The sequence below is a fragment of the Nicotiana tabacum genome, chromosome 20 (assembly GCF_000715075.1).
Source record: "Nicotiana tabacum cultivar K326 chromosome 20, ASM71507v2, whole genome shotgun sequence".
Lineage (NCBI taxonomy): Eukaryota > Viridiplantae > Streptophyta > Magnoliopsida > Solanales > Solanaceae > Nicotiana > Nicotiana tabacum.
In genome coordinates this window covers 129,379,295-129,401,128 of record NC_134099.1, presented here as the reverse complement: position 1 = coordinate 129,401,128, position 21,834 = coordinate 129,379,295, and the positions used below count along the sequence as shown (strand labels likewise).

Genomic DNA, 21,834 nt, shown 5'->3' with positions numbered 1-21,834 from the left:
ATGTACTTCTCCTAAGATAGCCACAACTTTCTACTTGTTCTCTCTCGAACTATCTTCATCCCTAAAATTTGTTGTGCTGGGCCCAAGTCCTTCATATCAAATGACTTGTACAAATCTCTCTTCAACTTTGCGATCAGCCCCTTGTCTTTTCCTACAATTAACATGCCATTCATATAGAACAACAATATAATAAAGTTATTCTCAGAAAATCTTTTGAAGTATACACATGGATCAGAATAGGTCTTTAGGTATGTTTGACTTTTCATGAATGAGTAAAACTTCATGTACCACTGCTTTGATGTCTGCTTCAATCCATAAAGACTCTTATTCAATTTGCACACCATGTGTTTCTTTCCAGCTATTTCAAATCCTTCTGGCTGGTCTATATAAATCTCCTCTTCCAAATCTCCATGAAGAAATGCAGTTTTCACATCCAACTGCTCCACTTCAAGATCTAGGCTAGCTGCTAAGCTCAAAATTGTTCGAATAGAAGTCATTTTGACAACAGGTGAGAAAATTTTGTCAAAATCAATACCTTTCTTCTGTTCGAAGCCTTTAACCACCAATCGAGCTTTGTATCTGACCAGCTTGCCATTTCCATCTTTCTTGCGTTTAAAGACCCATTTGCATTTGAGTGGTATTTTTCCCTTTGGAAGTTCAACCAGCTTGTACGTGCCATTTTTTTGTAGAGATTCCATCTCTTCTTGCATGGCTTTCATCCAATGGTTCTTTTCTGGATGGGACATCACCTCCTTAAGACTTTCTGGCTCCCCTTCATCACTGATGAGGACATACTCTGTGGAAGGGTACTTGCATGACTCTACCCTTGGCCTCTCTGATCTCCTCAGAGGTTGAGGTTGTTCTTTTTCCTGAGTGGGGTGCTCCATTTCCTCGACACCTTCATCAAGTTGTTGCTCCCCCTGCTTAATAACCTCACCAGGTTGTTTCCCCTGCTCGACAACCTTGTCGGTCGTACTTTCTGCACTTGTGGGATTGTTAGAAGTAGAAGGAATAGTAACAAGGTTAGGAATTATACCATTCTTCGCCTTTTCTGACATATCACCAGCAGTTCCAACTTTACTTTCTCGGAAGACTAGATCTCTGCTTCTAATGAACTTCTTCTTTACAGGATCCCACAATCTGTACTCAAACTCTTCATCTCCATATCCGATAAATATACAGGGAACAGATTTATCATCCCGTTTTATTCTCTGCTCTTTTGGTACATGTGCAAAAGCTCTGCAACCGAACACCTTCATATGCGAGTAGGACACCTCCTTGTTGGTCCAAACTCTCTCTGGGATGTCAAACGCCAACGGAACCGATGGACTTTTATTGATTAGGTAACAGTCTATCTAAACTGCTTCACCCTAGAATGACTTAGGCAGTTTAGCCATTCTAAGCATGCTTCTCACCTTCTCCACAATGGTGCGCTTCATCCTCTCGGCTACACCATTGTGTTGTGGGATTCCAGAAATTGTCTTTTCATGTCTGATCCCATGATTTGAACAGTACTCTTCAAATTCCCTTGAAGTGTACTCACCTCTATTATCACTTCGGAGATACTTTAGCTTTCGACTCGTCTCCCTTTCTACTAGAGCATGAAATTTTTGGAAAACTTGAAACACCTGATCTTTGGTTTTCAAAATATAAACCCATAATTTTCGTGAAGTATCATCAATAAAAGTAACAAAATATTTGTTACCGATCATTGATTCAATTTCCATTGGGTCACAACATCAAAATATACTAAACCAAGTATATTCAATTTTCTTTCAGACGATGTCTGAAATGAGACTCTATGCTGCTTACCAAATAAACAGTAGTTACAAGGTTTTACCGTTGTATCTTTGGCATAAGATATGAGTTATTTCTTGGCAAGAATATGCAATCCCTTCTCTATTATATGACATATTCTTTTGTGCCACAAATCTACAGAAATCTTATCTTGTGCCGCGTTCAATTCACCTTGGCATATTTCTGTATTTGTCCTGTACAACGTGCCACGAGCAATTCCCTTTGCAATCGCCAATGATCCCTTAGTGAGTTTCCACTTTTGATTTGCTAAATAGTTCTCGCATCCATCTCGGTCTAAAGCAATTTCCGAGATCAAGTTCATCCGCAAATCAAGTACATGTCGCACATTCTTTAGAACCAATGTGCATCCGACATTTGTCTTGATACAAATGTCACCAATCCCCGCAATCTTTGAGTAACTTGTGTTACCCATTCTCACTGTGCCGAAATCACCTACTACATATCCGCAAAAAAGATCTCTTACCAGTGTGGCATGGTAAGATGTCGTTGTGTCAACCACCCATTCCGACTCTAGACCTGATAGGTGCATGCATTCCTCTTCCTCATTTATAAAGAGGACAACATTATCATTGTTTTGCACCATGGCGGCTGTGTTGTCGTCATTCTTCTGGCAACTGGTTTCACCTTTGCCCTTCCTTGGATTTGGGCAATCTCTTTTGAAGTGACCTAGTTGATCACAATTGTAGCAATTTCTGGCTCTTGATTTAGATCGGTTCTTTGACTTCCCACGAGCTCCGGATCTACTATAGTTGCTCGAACTCCTTTGATAACTCCAACCTCTACCTTCTATGATGAGAGCCTGTCCTTGATTTTCAGGTTTCTTTCTCATTTTCTCATTGAGTAAAAGAGTCGATGTGACATCTTTCAACTCAATAGTAGTCTTACCGTGCAGGATGGTTGTTGCCAAATTATCGTACGAAGATGGCAACGAGTTCAATAGCAAGATGGCTTTATCTTTTTCCTCGATTTTCACTTCGAGGTTGGAAAGCTGTGTGATTAGTCCGTTAAACACATTGAAATGTGATAAAAAAATTCGTACCTTCACCCATGTGTAGGGCGTATAACTGCTTCTTTAGGTACAATTTATTTGTCAGCATTTTGGACATGTATAGGCTTTCCAACCTTCTCTAAATTCCACGTGCAGTATCTTCATCAATGATGTTATTTACCACATCATCTGATAAATGCAACCTGATTGCACTAGCAGCTCTTTTATCCAAGTCAGCCCAATCGTCACCTTTCATGGTATCAGGCTTTTTGGCATAAACATCTAGTACCTTGTGTAATCTTTGTTGGATGAGCATATCCCTCATCCTTCTTTGCCATGTTAAGAAACCGTTATCTTCGTTAAATTTTGTTACCTCGTACTTTACTCTGAACATTTTTATTTTTCACTGAGTATAGTACTGCCGACAGTGAATAGTATTTCAGTGAATGAGCAGAACCTGTGCTCTGATACCAGTTGTTGGGAATAAATCCCTACAAAATAATATTCACGGTAATAAAAGCGAAATAAGAACGTAGCACCGAGATACGGTAATTAATAAGAATAAAAGAGTAACAACGACACCAAGATTTTTACGTGGAAACCCCTTTTGAATAAGGGAAAAAACCACGGCCCTGAGAAGAGCAACTGATATCACTATAGCAAGGAATTTTACATTTTGTAGGTCCGAGTAAAATACTCAAAATACCACTACAACACTCAAAGAATAATCATCTTTTGATATTCCACTTCACTACAATATCACTTATTCTATATTTTTCTCACAGACTATTTTTTTATACCCTGTCTGTGAAACCTCACTCTTTCTTTCTAACTCACAGATATATTTTTCCTCTGAGATTGGTGTGTCAAAAATGAGAGCCGAAACTCTCTTTTTATAGGTAGAACCTCACCTACCATGCTTCAATTTTTTTTTTCATATTTGACAAATGGAGAAGGGAAACATGGGCGGCTAATCAAGGAAGAATTTTCTTCCTTGATTTATGGGATGGACCCCACATTTTTTATCCTTCAGACTGTGACTACATATCAACTGTACTCCACATTTTTATATCATTGGACACATATTCTTATTCAAAGATGTCTCATTGTTATCACAAACTACCTCCATATAAAACACGTAACTGGAACCAGCATGGAGCAAATTAACTTTTTAACGCTTGTAGTTCTATGTCCGCAAGCTCTTGTCCTGGCCCTATTCAGTACATTAATTGGGATGGTGTTCATCTTACTGAGCAAAAATATGGCTAATCTATTTTTTAATGGGTCATCTTGTCATGTCAACTCTCATTTAATTACTTGCTAGCAAAAATAGTTTTGAACCGAATCAGCAATTAGCTTTTTATGCATAGTGAATTAAGGCAATAACAATAATAACAAACCCAATGGAAGTTATTCATAGTGAATTAACTAAAAGATATATAATGCATAAGATATTGTTCAATATTCTCTCTAGTGGAAGTAAGTAATGTACATCTGGAGTTGCTGAATAGATGTTTATGTTATAGAACAACTTAAAAAGAATGGAATAAGAACTTCTTCAGTTGTTTCAGGTTTATTGTCAAACACTTTTGCTGCATCAAAGTTCTTACGCTTTTGTCGCTCTTTTGTTCGTGATAGAAATTCAGTGGTTTAGTAGAAGAGTACTAAAAAAATAAGTACATACATTCCTCCACAAGATTCATCAGGCCGAAACACATAGTCGATGGATAACATGTGAATATTCCAAAAAAATAAGTACATACATGTACAAACAAAGCATGAAGAAAGAGATTATCAAAAGAATTGAATATACATATCACCTATATTTTAGGAGTATTAGAAAGAAAAATATAGCAAAACGCAAGCACAATTTCACAGATAGAATAAACATTGTAAATCAATAATCTTCAAAAAAAATTATCACGACCCGAATTTTTCACCTTTGGGATCGTGATGACGCCTAACATTACACTCGCTAAGCAAACCAATGTTACAGGATAATTCACCTTTATCCTTTATCCTTTTATAACTAAAATTTAACAAAACTAAGTCAGCGAAAATAAAAGCGGAAGTACATGATTTAACTGATTACCCTTATACTATTAACAAAGGCCGAAATAGATACCACCCAGAAATTGGTGTCACAACTCACGAAATGTCTATGAATACTAAAAGTAATGGTTTGAAAGAAAATACATTTGGCTCGAGGAAAGTAAAACAGAAATAAAGTAAAGATAGGAGGGGACGCCAGGGGCTATGGATGACTACAGGACTACCATGGGTCTCCCGAGTGAAGTATCAGCAACCAACCTCTCGATCAGCCACTACCAGCTCCGAAATCTGCACAGAAAGTGCAGAGTGCAGTATCAGTACAACCGACTTCATGTACTGGTAAGTGTCGAGCCTAACCTTAACAAAGTAGTGACGAGGTTACCGCGGGATAGTGATGGCAAATGGGCGGGTTGGGTTGGATTTGGGCGGGTTGAAAATGGGGAGAACAAAAATGGGTTACAACCCAACCCGCCCATTTTTATACGGATAAAATATGGGTTGGGTATAAAATGGGCAGGATAAAAAGTGGGTTTGACCCATTTTTGTACCTTTGTCTGAAACCATTCCATTTTGACTCTGCTCAAACAAAAAATTACTCTATTTGCTGTTCTCAAGTTCTCAGAAGACAATTAAATTGTGTTTCAATTTCTCTCATGGGAGTATGTCCAGCTAAAAGAGAAATGTGCTAATTAAGGCCCTTCCATTAGTGCTTGAACTTTTCAAAAAGAATTTCATTTTAATGGATAAAAAATGGTTTTAACATCTTATTTAAGCACAAGAATTATACGGTTCTCAAGGAAAAATTTTAACCCTGTAATAATTTAAAAAATTACCCTAACAAAATGCATTTACAACCTATTTCATTAATTAGTAAATTTGTAGTAATAATTTACTGTTGAGAATTTCACAAGTCTTGGCAAAGTATGGTGACATTTTTGCAATATTTCCATGGGTAAATGGTTTAACTACTTTCTCTAGAACTCTGTTTCTGGAAAATACTTAACTTAGTATTTTCTTTAATTTTTAATTTTTTTTATGAGAAAGTAAAAAGTACTTCACTTAATTAGTGCTATCATTATTACATAGAACGTCAAGAAAGTTAGTTTTCTTTTCTGTAATTTTTTCAACAAAAAAGAAATTCATGACATTTTTTTGGGATAGTTTTTAACTTATCAACTTTTTGTTACAAAACAAAACGTAATAATCAATGTTAAATATATCAAGTTAGACAATGAAGGTCGAAAACATGTTTATGTGTATTTTGGGTGAAGAAGTCATTACTTGTTTCATGCCAGTAGTATAACAAACAAATGGTAAAACAAATGAATTAGATTCTACTCAAAGCAATTCTCTGACAAAGGATATAGAACAGTGAGTAATAGCTTTAGACCTCATGCGGGAATCGAGAAATCAAAACAAATTTAAAATCGCATTCAACCCGCATTTAGCCCATTTTTTGCCTATTTTATTGCAGGTTGAATATGGATTAACCATACTTACCCATATTTAAAAAGGGCGGGTTACATACGGGTTTATTGTGGACAGGTTGGGCGGATTGAGCAAATGTGGATTGAAATTGCTACCACTACCGCGGGGCATAAACAATATATATCATGCAATAGTTTATAATAAGGCAAAAGGAAGATACGGAATAAAAATGACAGTAACTTGCATTTAATAAATACGGAACTCGGTCGTTCTAACAATATTCAGCTATAACCAATCCTTAAGAGAATTTCAACACCATAATAATGAATCTCACTCAGCAGAAGAAGAATACATAAACAACAAATGATGCGGCGCGCATCTCGATCCCACCATAGAATAAATAACAATAGGAGCATTCACCCTTATTACTCTTTGTTGCGGCGTGCAAGCCGATCCCACCAGTCCACCCTTATTACTCCTCAATATATATCACCATTTTTCCTCTTATTGCGGCGTGCAACCTGATCCCACCTGTCCACCCTTATTACTCCTTGTTGCGACCTGCAACCGATCCTACTAGACAATCACATTTCACCCTTATTCCTCCTGTTGCGGCGTGCAACCCCATCCAAACATATCAGTACCAATCACAAAATGAGAACAAGTATTTTACAATTTAGCTCAAAACCCTCCATAACATATATACCTTAAATCATAACAATAGGGGGTCTATACCATTATGAAACTTCAACAGTTAATACTACACAGCGAGACCAACCAAAGGGTACCATGAAGCATCAATAAACCAACGTAAACCAACAATGTAATATAATGAAACTACGGAACAATCAATACCTTCAATAGAGAAAACAACATTTAACAAGAAGCAACTAGACATGTAAGCATCAATAAGCAAGTAGCAGTTAAGACAGAAAAGCAATATATAAGGAAACGGAAGGGAACATGCTAAACAGATAATTTGGCGGCGTATAGGTACTCGTCACCATACCTATACGCCACATACATGGAATTTCACATAGAAAATAAGTCGGGGATCCCTAGTCCCTCAAGTCAAGGTTAGACCAAATAATTACCTCAAGCAAACGGGTATTTCAAAGCTCAATTACCGCTTTATCTCTCTATTCCACCTCCAATCCACTTGTATCTATTCATAATTAACTTAATAACATCAATTAACGCCAAAGAAATCAATTCTAATGCATAATTATAGATTTCTCATCATTTTCCCCAAAGGTCAAAAATTGACCCCGGTCCCGCTTAGTCAAAATCCGAAAATGAACTAAAACCCGATTATCCATTCACCCTCGAGCCCGGATATACAATTGATTTTGGAATATGACCTCAATTTGAGGTCTAAATCCCTAAATTTCGAAATTCCTAAGTTCTACCCAAAAACACCCAATTTTCACCATGAAAAAACCTAGATTCTAGGATGAAATTTTGTAAAGATGGAATAGATCGAAAGAAATGAGTTAAGAATCATTTACCTATAATTTGGGGAAGAACTTGCCCTAGGAAAATCGCCTCTTGAAGTTTAAGTTTTGAAAAATGGGAGAATGAATGAAAACTTCCGTCCAAGACCCTTTTACTCAGCTGTAGATGTCGCAATTGCGACCAGAGCTTCACAAATGTGAAGGATCCACCGCAAATGTGAAGCCCTTCACAGTCCTGCTTCCTTCGCAAATACAAAGAAAGTGTCGCATTTGCGAACACTGTTCCTTGCGAATGTGAGTACAAGATCACATTTGCGATCATACCCCTTCCCAGACTCCTTTCGCAATTGCGAAGATATGTTCTCATTTGCAAACTATGATGGCCCAAGCTTTCTTCGCAAATGCGATAAAAACCTCGCAATTGCCATGCCTGCTTGGTTTGTATTTGCGAAGCCTGAGAGATCAGAGGCCTGCTACAGATATCAGATATAAAATCAAATTTCTAAGTTCCAAAATTACTCCGTAGCCTATCCAAAATTCACTCGAGCCCTTGGGGTTCCAAACCAAATATGCACACAAGTCGTAAAACATCATACGAACTTGCTCACGCGATCAAATTGCTAAAATAACACCTAGAACTATGAATTCAACACCAATACACATGAAATTTTCAAGATAGTTTCCAAACTTCTATTTTCTCAACCAAATGTCTGAATCACATCAAATAAACTCCATTTTCACCAAATTTCACAGACATGATGTAATTACCATATTAAATATGTACCGGGCTCCGGAACCAAAATACAGGCCCGATACTAATGAGATCAAATATTTACTAATTTCTCAAAACCTTTGGAATTTGATTTCGGGCATACGCCCAGGTCCTATATTTTACTACGAACCCTCTTAAACCGTCGAAACACAGGTCCGGGTCCGTTTACTTAAAATATTGACCGAACTCAACTAAAATCAACTTCTAAATGCAAAAATTATTATTTTCTCAAATTCCCATATAAATGCTTTTCAGAAATGCACCGGGACTGCACACACAAATCGAGGAGAGATAAAATGAGGTTTTCAAGGCCTCGAAACATGGAATCGAATTCTAAAACAAAAGATGACCTTTTGGGTCATCACATTCTCCACTTCTAAAACAATCGTTCGTCCTCAAACGAACATAGAAAAGTGCCTAAGTCAGTGAAAAGATGGGGATATCTGCTACGCATATCGGACTCGGACTCCCAGGTAGCTACCTCAACAGGCTGACATCTCCACTGCACACGAACCTAAGGATAGCTCTTCGATCTCAACTAACAAACCTGCCAGTCTAGAATAGCTAACGGCACTTCCCTCATAGGTCAAATCCTTGTCCAACTGGACAGTGCTGAAGTCTAACACATGAGATGGATCGTCATGATACTTCGAAGCATGGACACATAAAACACTAGATGCAATGCTGATAAACCTGGCACCAACACAAGTTTGTAAGCCACCTCTCCTACTCGATCAAGGATCTCAAAAGGTCCGATGAACGTAAAGCTTAGCTTGCCATTCTTCCCAAATCTCATCACGCCCTTCATGGGCGACACTCGAAGCAACACTCTCTCTCCGACCATGAATGCCACTCCACGAACCTTATGGTTGGCATAACTCTTTTGCCTGTACTGAGCTGTACGAAGTCTATCCTGAATGATTTTAACCTTATCCAAGGCATCCTGCACAAAATCTGTACCCAAAAACCGAGCCTTACCTGGCTCAAACTACCCAACCGGCGATCAACACCGTTTACCATATAATGCCTCATAGGGAACCATCTGGATGCTCGACTGATAACTGTTGTTGTAGGCAAACTCCGCTAACGGCAAAAACTGATCCCGAGAACCTCCAAAGTCAATAACACAGGCGCATAACATATCCGCCAAAATCTGAATAGTACTCTCGGACTGTCCGTCCATCTGAGGATAAAATGTTGTGCTCAACTTGACCGGCATACCCAACTCACGTCGTACTGCCTTTCAGAAATGTAAGGTAAACTGCATACCTCGATCAGAAATGATAGATATGGGCACAATATGAAGACGAACAATCTCACAAACATAGATCTCTGCCAACCGCTCCGAAGAATAGAAAACTGCCACAGGAATGAAATGCACAGACTTAGTCAGCCTATCCACAATAACCCATACTATATCGAACTTCCTAAGAGTCCGTGGGAGTCCAACAACGAAATCCATAGTGATGCGCTCCCACTTCTATTCAGAAATCTCAATCTTCTGAAGAAAACCACCAGGTCTTTGATGATCGTACTTTACTTGCTGACAATTCAAATACCGAGCTATATATGCAACAATATCTTTCTTCATCATTCTCCACCAATAATACTGCCGCAAGTCCTAATACATCTTTGTGGCGCCCGAATGAATAGAATATCGGGAACTATGAGCCTCATCTAGAATCAACCCACGAAGTCCATCCACATTAGACACGCAAAAATGACCCTACATCCTCAAAACTCCATCATCTCCAACTGTAACTTACATGGACCACCGTGCCACACTGTGACCTTAAGGGCAAGCAAATGAGGATCATCATACTGCAGCTCCCTGATACACTCAAAAAAGGAAGACCGAGCGATTGTGCAAGCTAAAACACGACTAGGCTCAGAAATATCCAACCTTACGAACTGATTGGCCAAAGCATGAACATCTAATGCAAGCGGTCTCTCACCAACTGGAATATACGCAAGGCTTCCCATACTGGCTGACTTCCTACTCAAAGCATTGGCCACCACATTGGCCTTCCCAGGATGATTCAAGATGGTGATATCATAGTCTTTCAATAGCTTCAACCACCTTCTCTGCCTCAAATTGATCTTTTTATGCGTGAACAAGTATTGCAAACTCTTGTGATTTGTGAACACCTCATATGACACGCCATATAAATAATGCCTCCAAATCTTCAGCGCGTGAACAATGGCTGCTAGCTCCAAATCATGAACTAGATAATTCTTCTCGTGAATCTTCAACTGTCACGAAGCATATGCAATAATCTTACCATTCTGCATCAACACCACACCAAGTCCAATACGAGATGCGTCACAATATACTGTATAGGGCCCTGAACCTATGGGCAATACCAACATCGGCATTGTAGTCAAAGCTGTCTTGAGCTTCTGAAAGGTTGCTTCACACTCGTCCAACCACATGAAAGGGGCACCCTTTTAGGTCAACCTAGTCAAGGGGATTCTATAGATGAAAATCCCTCCACAAACCGATAGTAATAACCCGCCAAGCCCAAGAAACTCTGGATCTCTGTAGCTGATGTGGGTCTAGGCCAGTCCTTGACTGCCATAATTTTCTTAGGATCCACCTAAATACCTTCTGCTGATACAACGTGACCCAAGAAAGCAACTGAACTCAACCAAAACTCACATTTCGAAAACATAGCATATAACTAGCTCTCCCTCAGAGTCTGGAGAATGACTCGAAGATGTTGCTCATGCTCCTCTCGGCTGCGGGAGTAGATCAAGATATCATCAATGAAAACAATCACAAAGGAATCCAGATAGGGCTTGAACACCCGATTCATCAAATCCATAAATACTGCAAGGGAATTCGTCAACACAAATGACATTACTAGAAACTCATAATGCTCATACTGAGTGCGAAAAGCTGTCTTGGGAACATCGGATGCCCTAATCCTCAACTGATGGTAGCCAGATCTCAAATCAATCTTGGAAAACACTTTGGCACCCTAAAGCTGATCAAATGAATCATCAATCCTCGTCAATGGATACTTGTTCTTGATGGTGACATTGTTCAACTACCGATAGTCTATACACATCCTCATCGGTCCATCCTTATTCTTCACAAACAACACAGGTGCACCCCAGGGCGAGACACTAGGTCTAATAATACCCTTATCAAGCAAGTCTTGCAACTGCTCCTTCAATTCCTTCAACTCTGGCAGGGCCATGCGGTATGGCGGAATAGTAATGGGCTGAGTGACCGAAGCCAAATCAATGCAAAAGTCGATATCCCTATCGGGTGGCATCCCCGGTAGGTATATAGGAAACACCTTTGGAAATCCCCGAACAGCTGGCACAGAATCCATAGAAGGAACCTTAGCACTCGAATCATGCACATAAGCCAAATAAGCCAAACACCCCTTCTCCACCATATGTCGAGCCTTCATATAAGAGATAACTCAGCTGGTAGAATGACCAGGAATCCCTCTCCACTCTAATCGAGGCAACCCCGGCAGTGTTAAGGTCACGATCTTAGCGTGACAGTCCAATATAGCATGATAAGATGACAGACAATTCATCCCCAAAATGACATCGAAATCAACCATATCGAGAAGTATGAGATCTACGATAGTCTCAAGACCCCCAATAACAACCACACATGAGCAATAGACACGATCTACGATAATAGAATTCCCCACCGGTGTGGATACATACACGAGAGTACTCAAGGAATCACAAGGCACAACCAAATATGAAGAAACAAGATGACACAAAGGAGTACGTAGATCTTGGATAAAATAGAACTGAAGCATCTCTACTACAAACCAAAACAGTACATGTGATAATTGCATCGAAGGACTCAGCCTCAGGCCTGGCTAGGAAAGTATAACATCGGGGCTGGGCCCCACCACCCTGAACTATATCCCTGGGATGACCTCCTACTGGCTGGCCTCCACCTCTAATGGCCTGGCCTCCACCTCAAACGGCCTGACCTCCACCTCTAGCGGGCTGACCGCTACCTCTGGCTCCCTGACCCCTACCTCTAGATAGCTGGGTAGGCGGTGTCGGAATCATGGCTCGAGAACATTGTTGCTGCGACTGAACACCCACTAATCTCGGACAGGTCCTTCGAACATGCCCAACTCATCACACTCAAAACATCCATCTGAATACTACGGCTGAGGAAATTGGGACTGACACTAACAGGCTGACTGACTGCGATAATAACTTTGAAGAGGAGGTGCTCAAATGGGAGCTGGCGTTACACTATAAATTGGCTGCCCTGAAGGAGGTACATAAGGGCCACGACCCCCTGAAACTCCGTGGGATGTCTGAAGTGCTGAATGAAATGGCCTAGGATGGTGGCCTCTACCAAAAGTACCTCGGCCTCCAGATGAGGCCACACTGAATCCACTGAAGTGATGAAGCCTCTTGTCAGACCCCTGACCACTCCCCTGAGCTAAAACCATCTCAACTCGTCTGGCCACATTGGATGCATCCTGAAAAGAAATCCCGCTCCCTGTCTCCTTAGCCATCTGTAATCTGATAGGCTGAGCAAGTCCCTCAATAAACCTCCTCACCCTCTCCCTCTCAGTGGGAAGTATAAGAAGATCATGATGGGCCAAATAGACAAATCTGATCTCGTACTGAGTGATGGTCATAGAACCCTGCTGAAGGCGATTAAACTGCCTCTAATAGTCCTCTCTCTGAGTGATAGAAAGATACTTATCCAAGAATAGCTGCAAGAACTAATCCCAAGTGAGAGATGGTGACCCAGCTGGTCTGGACAACAATAATATCTCCACCATTTCTTGGCGGAACCTGACAGATGAAAGCCAGCAAAGTCGACCCCATTGGTCTCCACTATCCCCATGTTCCATAGAACCTTGTGACAACTATCCAAGACCTGAGGATCCTCTGAAGATGTACCGCCATAGTTAGTAGTGAAAAGCTTGGTAAGCCTGTCCAATATCTACAAGGCATTAGAAGACATAGATGCTCCATCGCCACTTTGTGCTACAACACCCGGCAGAGCTGCTTCAACTGGTTGAGCTGCTGAAGTTTGAAATTGGGGAACCATCTGTGCCAGAGTGTGAGTAGCAGAATTCTATTCTCCTCCCCCAGCTCGAGAGACGACTGGTGTTACAGGAAACATACCGGCCTGAGTAACACTCTTCATAAGGCCCACTAAATGGACCAAAGCATCCTGAAGTACCAGGGTAGCTATGAACCCCTCTGGAACCTGAGATGGCCCTGCTGGAACGGTCTGGGCCGGAGCCTCCTCATCGAACTCTACCTGAGGCTCCCCCGCTAGTGCTGCTGCTCGAGCTTTGGGCTGTGCCCTGCCCCTGTCCCGGCCTCTAGCACGGCCTCGGCCTCGTCCTCTGCCCCTCGTAAGAGCTGCCATTGGGGGCTTGGGCTGCTAATCAGCTGATGAAGTGGTACGTGTTCTCACCATCTGCGAAAGAACAAAGTAGAAAGTTCAATTAACATTGAGAGATCAAATCGCACGACATAGATGAATAGATGTGAAATTGTTCCTAACTCTGTAGCCTCTAGGGATAAGCATAGACGACTCCGTACTGATTGCTCAGACTCTACTAAGCTTATTCATGAATTGTGAGTCCTAGGCAACCTAATGCTCTGATACCAACTTGTCACGACCCGAATTTCTCACCTTCGGGGCCGTGATGGCGCCTAACATTTCACTCGCTAGTCAAGCCAATGTTACAGGATAATTCACCTTTTTCCTTTATCCTTTTATAACTAAAATTTAATAAAGCTAAGTCAGCGGAAATAAAAGCAGAAGTACATGATTTAACTGATTACCCTTATACTATTAATAAAAGCCGAAATAGATACCACCCAGAAACAGGTGTCATAACTCACGAATATTCTATGAATACTACAAGTAATGGTTTGAAAGAAAATACATCTGTCTCGAGGAAAGTAAAACATAAAGGAAGTGAAGATAGAAGGGGACGTCAAGGCCCGTGGACGCCTACAGGACTACCTTGGGTCTCCTGAGTGAAGTATAACCAACTAACACTCTCGATCAGCCACTACCAGCTCTGAAATCTGCACAGAAAGTGCAGAGTACAGTATCAGTACAACCGACCCCATGTACTGGTAAGTGCCGAGCCTAACCTCGACAGAGTAGTGACGAGGAAACCGCATGGCATAAATAATATATATCCTGCAACAGTTTATAATAAGGCAAAAAAGAAGATACGGAATAAAATAGGACATTAACTTGCATTTAATAAATACGGAATCCGGTCGGTCTAACAATACTAAGCTATAACCAATCCTTAAGAGAATTTCAACACAACAATAATGAATCTCCGCAGAAGAAGAATACATATACAATAAATGATGCGGCACGCATCCCGATCCCACCATATAATAAATAACAATATGAGCATTCACCCTTATTACTCCTTGTTGCGGCGCGCAACCCAATCCTACCAGTCCACCCTTAGTACTCCTCAATATATATCACCCTTATTTCTCCTATTGCGGCGCGCAACCCGATCTCACCTGTCCACCCTTATTACTCCTTGTTGCGGTGTGCAACCTGATCCCACTAGACAGTCCCATTTTACCCTTATTCCTTGCGACGTGCAACCCAATCCCAATATATCAGTACCAATCATAAAATAAGAACAAGTATTTCACAATTTAGCTCAAAGCCCTCCACAACATATATACTTCAAATCATAACAACGGGGGGTCTATACCATTATGAAACTTCAATAGTTAATACTATACAGTGAGACCAACCAAAGGGTACCATGAAGCATCAATAAACCAATGTAAACCAACAATGTAATATAATGAAACTACGGAACAATCACTACCTTGTAGAAAAAAATAACATTTAACAAGAAGCAATTAGATATGGAAGCATCAATAAGCAAGTAGCAGTTAAGACAAGAAAGCAATATATAAGGAAACGGGGTAAGTAACAGGCTAAACAGATAATTTGGCGGTGTATAGGTACTCGTTACCACACCTATATGCCACACACATAGAATTTCACATAACAAATAAGTCGGGGATCTGTAGTCCCTCATGTCAAGGTTAGATCAAACACTTACCTCAAGCCAACGAGTATTTAAAAGGTCAATTGCCGCTTTACCTCTCGATTCACCTTCAATCCACTCGTATCTATTCATAATTAACTTAATAACATCAATTAATGCCAAAGAAATCAATTCCAATGCATAATTATAGATTTTCCATTATTTTCCCCAAAAGTCAAAAATCGACCCCGGGCCCGCTTGGTCAAAACCCGAAATTCATACCAAAATCCGATTATCCATTCACCCCCGAGCCCGGATATACAATTGGTTTTGGAATCCGACATCAATTTGAGGTCTAAATCCCCAAATTTTGAAATTCTTAAGTTTTGCCCAAAAATACCCAATTTCCACCATGAAAAACTCTAAATTCTAGGATAAAATTTTGTAAAAAGATGAAATAGATTGAAAGAAATAAGTTAAGAATTATTTACCTATGATTTGGGGCAGAACTTGCCCTAGAAAAATCGTCTCTTGAAGTTTAGGTTTTGAAAAATGGGAGAATGAATGAAACATCCCATCCAAGATCCTTTTACTCAGGTGCAGATGTCGCAATTGCAACCTGAGCTTCACAAATGCGAAGCTCGCAAATGTGAAGGATCCATCGCAAATGCGAAGCCCTTCACAGTCCTACTGCCTTCGCAAATACGAAGAAAGTGTTGCATTTGCGAACACTGTTCTTCGCAAATGCGAGTAGAAGATCGCATTTGAGATCATACCCCTTCCCAGACTCTCTTCGCAATTGCGAAGATATGTTCGCATTTGCAAACTATGCTGGCCCAGGCTTTCTTCGCAACTGCGATAAAAATTTCGCAATTGCAATGCCTGCTTGGTTCGCATTTGCGAAGTCTGAACTCGCAATTGTGAGATCAGAAGCCTGCTACAAATACCAGATACAACAGCAAATTTCTAAGTTCCAAAATCACTCCGTAGCCTATCCAAAACTCACCCGAGTCCTCGGGGCTCAAAACCAAACATACACACAAGTCTAAAAACATCATACGAACCTACTCTCGCGATCAAATCGCCTAAATAATACCTAGAACTACGAATTCAACACCAAAACACATGAAATTTTCAAGATAGTTTCCAAACTTCTATTTTCTCAACCAAAGGTCCGAATCACGTCAAATAAACTCCATTTTCCATCAAATTTCACAGACATTATGTAATTACTATATTAAATCTGTACCGGGCTCCAGGACCAAAATACGGTCCCTATACAAACGAGATCAAACATTTACTAATTTCTCAAAACCTTTGGAATTTCAGTTTAACAATTTTTATCAAAAATTTATTTCTCGGGCTTGGGACTTCGGAATTCGATTCCGGGCATACGTCCAAGTCCCATATTTTACTACGGATCCTCTGGGATCGTCGAAAGATGGGTCCGAACCCGTTTGCTCAAAATATTGACCGAATTCAACTAAAATAATCTTTTAAATGCAAAAATTATTATTTTCTCAAATTCCTACATAAAGACTTTCCAGAAATGCGCCCGGACTATGCACGTACATCGAAGAGAGATAAAATAAGGTTTTTAAGGTCTCAGAACACAAAATCAGATTCTAAAACAGAAGAAAACCTTTTGGGTTATCACAAAAATAGTATTGACTAAAGATTAAATTATGAAATTACATCTAAATAATTCACAATTTTGAGAATATAAATCTCATTGCTTCTTCCCACGCTACTTTGTACTGATAGTGTTAATATCCTAGATACATTGGGTACTTTGGTTTCTTCCTGAACCGTATTTCGCCTTGAATGGAAACCTTTAACGAATAAATTTTTCACATTTTACACAACCAAAATCAGAGAAAAAGAGAATCCACCTAGCTATTTCTTTCCAACATGTATATCAAAATCAAATAAAATACCAGACATACATGTAAAATCAAAAGAATAGAGAAATCAAAATCAAACAAAAGAGAGACAATACTTCAAAGAAATCCAAAAGTGAAAGCCAGAACGCGAAAATATAAAGAAAGTAACAGGGAAGAAAACTTATCAGACTTGACAAATACAACGGAGGCCAAAAGATTGTAGAAATAAAAATCCGTGAAATAAATCTGAACATAGAAAGAGGAAAAAACACAAACATAACTTTCCTTTTTAGTCTATTCCAAAATAAATGATACATTTTTAAATTTAAAAATAATTTAACTTTAAACTCTTTCATTTTATCCATTTACCCTTAATGAGAAGTTTTTATAGCCACACAAATATCATGGCCCCACAAATTTCTTACCCCTTAAACTTTTAACACCACAAGTTTCAAAAGTCTTTTTTTTTAATCCCGTACCAAATCAAACTATCTCATTTAATATAAAACAGAAGCAATATTTGAAATAGTGAAAGACACGTGGTAAGGTAAAAGCAAAAGACGGACACGTGGTTGACTGTAGGTCCAAATATAGAGTACAATTCATTGAGTTTTGTACTACTTCGGACTAACGTGTTCGTACACATAACTCCAGCTTCTAAATAATAGAAAAATATTACACACTTATTTAATACTTCAACGGTCTCATATTAAATGAGGTAGTTTCTTTTTAGTTTGTTCCAAAACAAATGACATATTTCTAAATTTGAAAATAATTCAACTTTAAACTCTTTTATTTTACTCATTTGCCTTTAATGAGAATCTTTTATAGCCACACAAATGTTATGGCTCCACAAACTTTTTACCCCTTGAGCTTTTAAGACCATAAGTTTCAAAAGTTTTCTTCTTTTTTTTTAAACTCCGCGTCGAGTCAAACTACCTCATATAATATCAAACGGGGAGTATATAATTGATTATGTCTTTAATATACTTCCTCATGCGTGCGAACCTAACCCTTTTTCATGGTCAAGTACGAGACCATATAATCTAAAATTTAAAGGAACATACTTTAAAAGTATACTTCTATTTAGTTAATATGTCTTTAACGAATCTAATGACAATGCCCATATACCCTACCTTGAAGACATCAAATTTCCAAGAGTAATTCAAACTGCTTGATTTTAGCTTGACCTAGTCATTAAGAATTACATGCCCAACTCCAAAATCAGATTCTTTTTTGAAATTTTAGCCTAAGTCCTCAATCCTTTTGGGTTAGGGTTGGGGAGGGGGATATGACCGTATTAATTAGGTTTTATAGGAGGTGACGAAAAATGATAAAAGTACTGTATTGTCGACAAAAATATGTGTTTCAGGAATAAAAATAAAAATGCTACATAAAAACTTAATTAATTTGCTAAATGTATAAGCCCTTAAACTGTAAGGTACCTAGCAATTTCCTTGTTGAACTATATTTCTCGACATTTTCCCTCTCTTCAACTCTTTAAACCGTGTCAAAGCCCCATTAATTTGGCTTTAAATCTCATAAAAGTTGTTGAAGCTATTTTTCCCTCTTTCTTGTTCTTGTTCTTGTTTATTTTTTATATTTTAATTTGGCAGATATCTCTATATTTTTTTAGCATTTTTCTTTTTCCGATTAATTTTCTATTAATGTCTTATATAACTGGCAATTTTATTCGTCCGATCCAACTCTTAAGCTTTGTGCAACACCTTACATTAAGTTGAAGTTAAAACTCTCGCTGATAGTTTTGGAGTTGTTTCTCCTTTCCTTTTTATTCTTCAACTAGTTTTGAGAAAGCCATATCAGCTAGTGTTTGTTATAATTTGGTATGCTTGTAATCAATGGTAGAAGTTGAATTTTCATCAAGTAAATTCAAAAAATAAAAATAAAAAAGTAAAATATGTGACACCTGATATATGTACATGCAACGAAAAAAATAAATTAACCCCCTTATATAATTTTTGGGCGAAGGAGGTTCGGTTGAATCCCCTTCTGGCTACCTAGCTCCGCCCCGCATGTAATGACATTCTAGTACTTTAATAATAATACAAGTATCTTATTTACCAGAAAGGAAAAAAAACAAGATAAAAGTTCTATAAATTAGACAGACATAAACAACACTCACAATGATTTGGATCTCTATGCTTGGTGTTCATAAAGTCTATCAATAGTTCATACAATACTAATTCAGGCAATGATTCAATACAATTACTGTCCGAATTGTAATCAAACAATAAATGACAGCTAAAATATTTCTAACAGACTTCCTTTGGCTCCTCCTTTTGATCTCCAAGAGGAAAAGGAGAATACATGAAAAAGTTGCGGGGGCTAGTGTTGAACAACATCTGTAGATAGCAAGCTAAATATTACCATGTCTCTTGATTTCCCATTTATACTCATGAACTTTCTTAGAACACCTTCTCTCAAGAACCCAACTTTTTCTAGCACTCTTTGTGATCCTTTATTGTCTATATCCACGAACGCCTCAATCCTCTCCAGATTTGACCACTCTGAAAATATTGTAGTTGCCACCATTTTCACTGCTCTTGTCACAATCCCTTTGCCCCAGTACTTGTGAGCCAATTCATATCCAAGTTCAGCTCTACAACTATGACAACCAGAATTTGGCATCACAGATATTTCCCTAATTGCCTTGTTTTTAATGCAGATAGCTCTCGACCATGGATGGTAAATATCATTATTCTTGATATAATCCAAAGCTTGGTCTTTGGAAGTGCAAGTATCCCAGATGCAAAAACGGCTGAATTTTTCATCTGTTGCCCACTCCATGAAATCATCCACATCTGACAGTTCAATTTGCCTGAGAGTGATTTCAGTGAATTCATATTCTCTTTCTTTTCCTTCTGGTTTGTTATCCATATTCTTATTGCTCTTCTCCAGCAAGTACTCTATGTAAAAATGAGAACAATCAAAACGCTTGTAGCAACCAACTTTAATATGGGAATTAGAAAGAAAAAAATGAGAAAGGTCCAGAAACCTATTTCACATATCAAAACTATCACACGGATAACAACCATATATCTAAAATGCTTATGTTACCCTAATGTAAATTTGAAAATTTTACAATAGCCTTTATCAGAGCCTTTTGTTAGTATACTGTATTTGTAAAATAATTCTGGAAATATAAATGAACATAAACAGGAATGAACTACGAAATAACAGAAAACCAATTCGAACCTACTGAATTCACAGTGTTTCCTTAAGGCATTTAATCCCCTCCTAGTACCCAAGGTTATGGATTATTTCCTCCCAGGATAGAACAAATTACACACTGGTGTAGTGGACTTCAAACTCCAGTGTTTCAGCGAACACAAAGTTCGGTAGTAAATCACACTTACTGTTGCTTTGTTTGATGTTTAAACTATGCAGAAGAAGGAGGAGAAACTCAGAAGATCGTATGAAAATTTTGAGCAGAATAGCCTTGTATTTATAGCCAAAGTTGGGCTGAAATCTGAAGAGGTGCAACTCTTCAGAATGACTGTTTCTGCAAAACGGCCACAACATAAATGCCATTACATAAATGGTTGTTTACTATTAACAAATAAATTTGATCCAAAAAGTTAATCGATCAATCGATCAATTGACCGAATCCGAATCCGAGCGACGGCGGCACAAGACTTGCCTTCTTCTCAACTCTTTAAGAGCTAGAAGAAGAGCAATTGCTTATATACCCATAAAAAACCTCTTCCTCTTCCAATATGGGACAATGTCCATTTGCCAAGGAGAGAAACTTAAAATTTCACTAAAAAATTTCATTTCCCTCCATTTCCCATACACCCTCTTTTAAGTACTTAATATATTAATTAAATACATAAAAAACCCAACACCTTTATAAACTCCAAAAAAATATATAGCTCATATATATTTTTTTACATAGAGTAAATTATGTAAAAATATATTACATAGAGTATATTTACATAGAGAAAATATATAGCTCATAAAAATATATTAATTAAATTGAGGCATACCTTCATCAGATTTTGAAACTATGGATGCCGCTAGAATAACCTGCAGAACATATAACAAACATTTTGCACCTTTCAGAATCAATTAATATTCTCTAATTTTTGGAAAAACAATAACAAAGTTAAATTTGAAATATGAAGTTATAAACTTATCGAGCACTATAAGGCAGTGACATATATATTACCACCTTTGCTGCTTAGTAAATTTATTCGGAGCAGATACAAACAATAGGTGATATATCACCTTGCCTCGAACGCAAATTTTGACGCCTTTAGAAATAACATAAAACTTCTCAAACAATTACCTATGAGTATGAACGGTTTCTGCAAAAAACGAAGGTTCGTGTCACGACCCGAATTTCTCACCGTCAGGATCGTGATGACACCTAACATTGAACCCGCTAGACAAGCCAACGTTACTGATCATTTGACCC

At 38.6% G+C, this 21,834-nt stretch overlaps 1 protein-coding gene across 1 annotated transcript; it reads right to left on the bottom strand.

Moving 5' to 3' along the window:
- Positions 1 to 19,565: 19,565 nt before the first annotated feature.
- LOC107769600 (uncharacterized) lies at positions 19,566 to 20,453 on the bottom strand. Its single transcript, XM_016588826.2, has one exon. It carries the CDS (start codon positions 20,292 to 20,294, stop codon positions 19,743 to 19,745), a length of 552 nt encoding a protein of 183 aa, XP_016444312.1. The 5' UTR covers positions 20,295 to 20,453; the 3' UTR covers positions 19,566 to 19,742.
- Between the last annotated feature and the right edge of the window lie 1,381 nt (positions 20,454 to 21,834).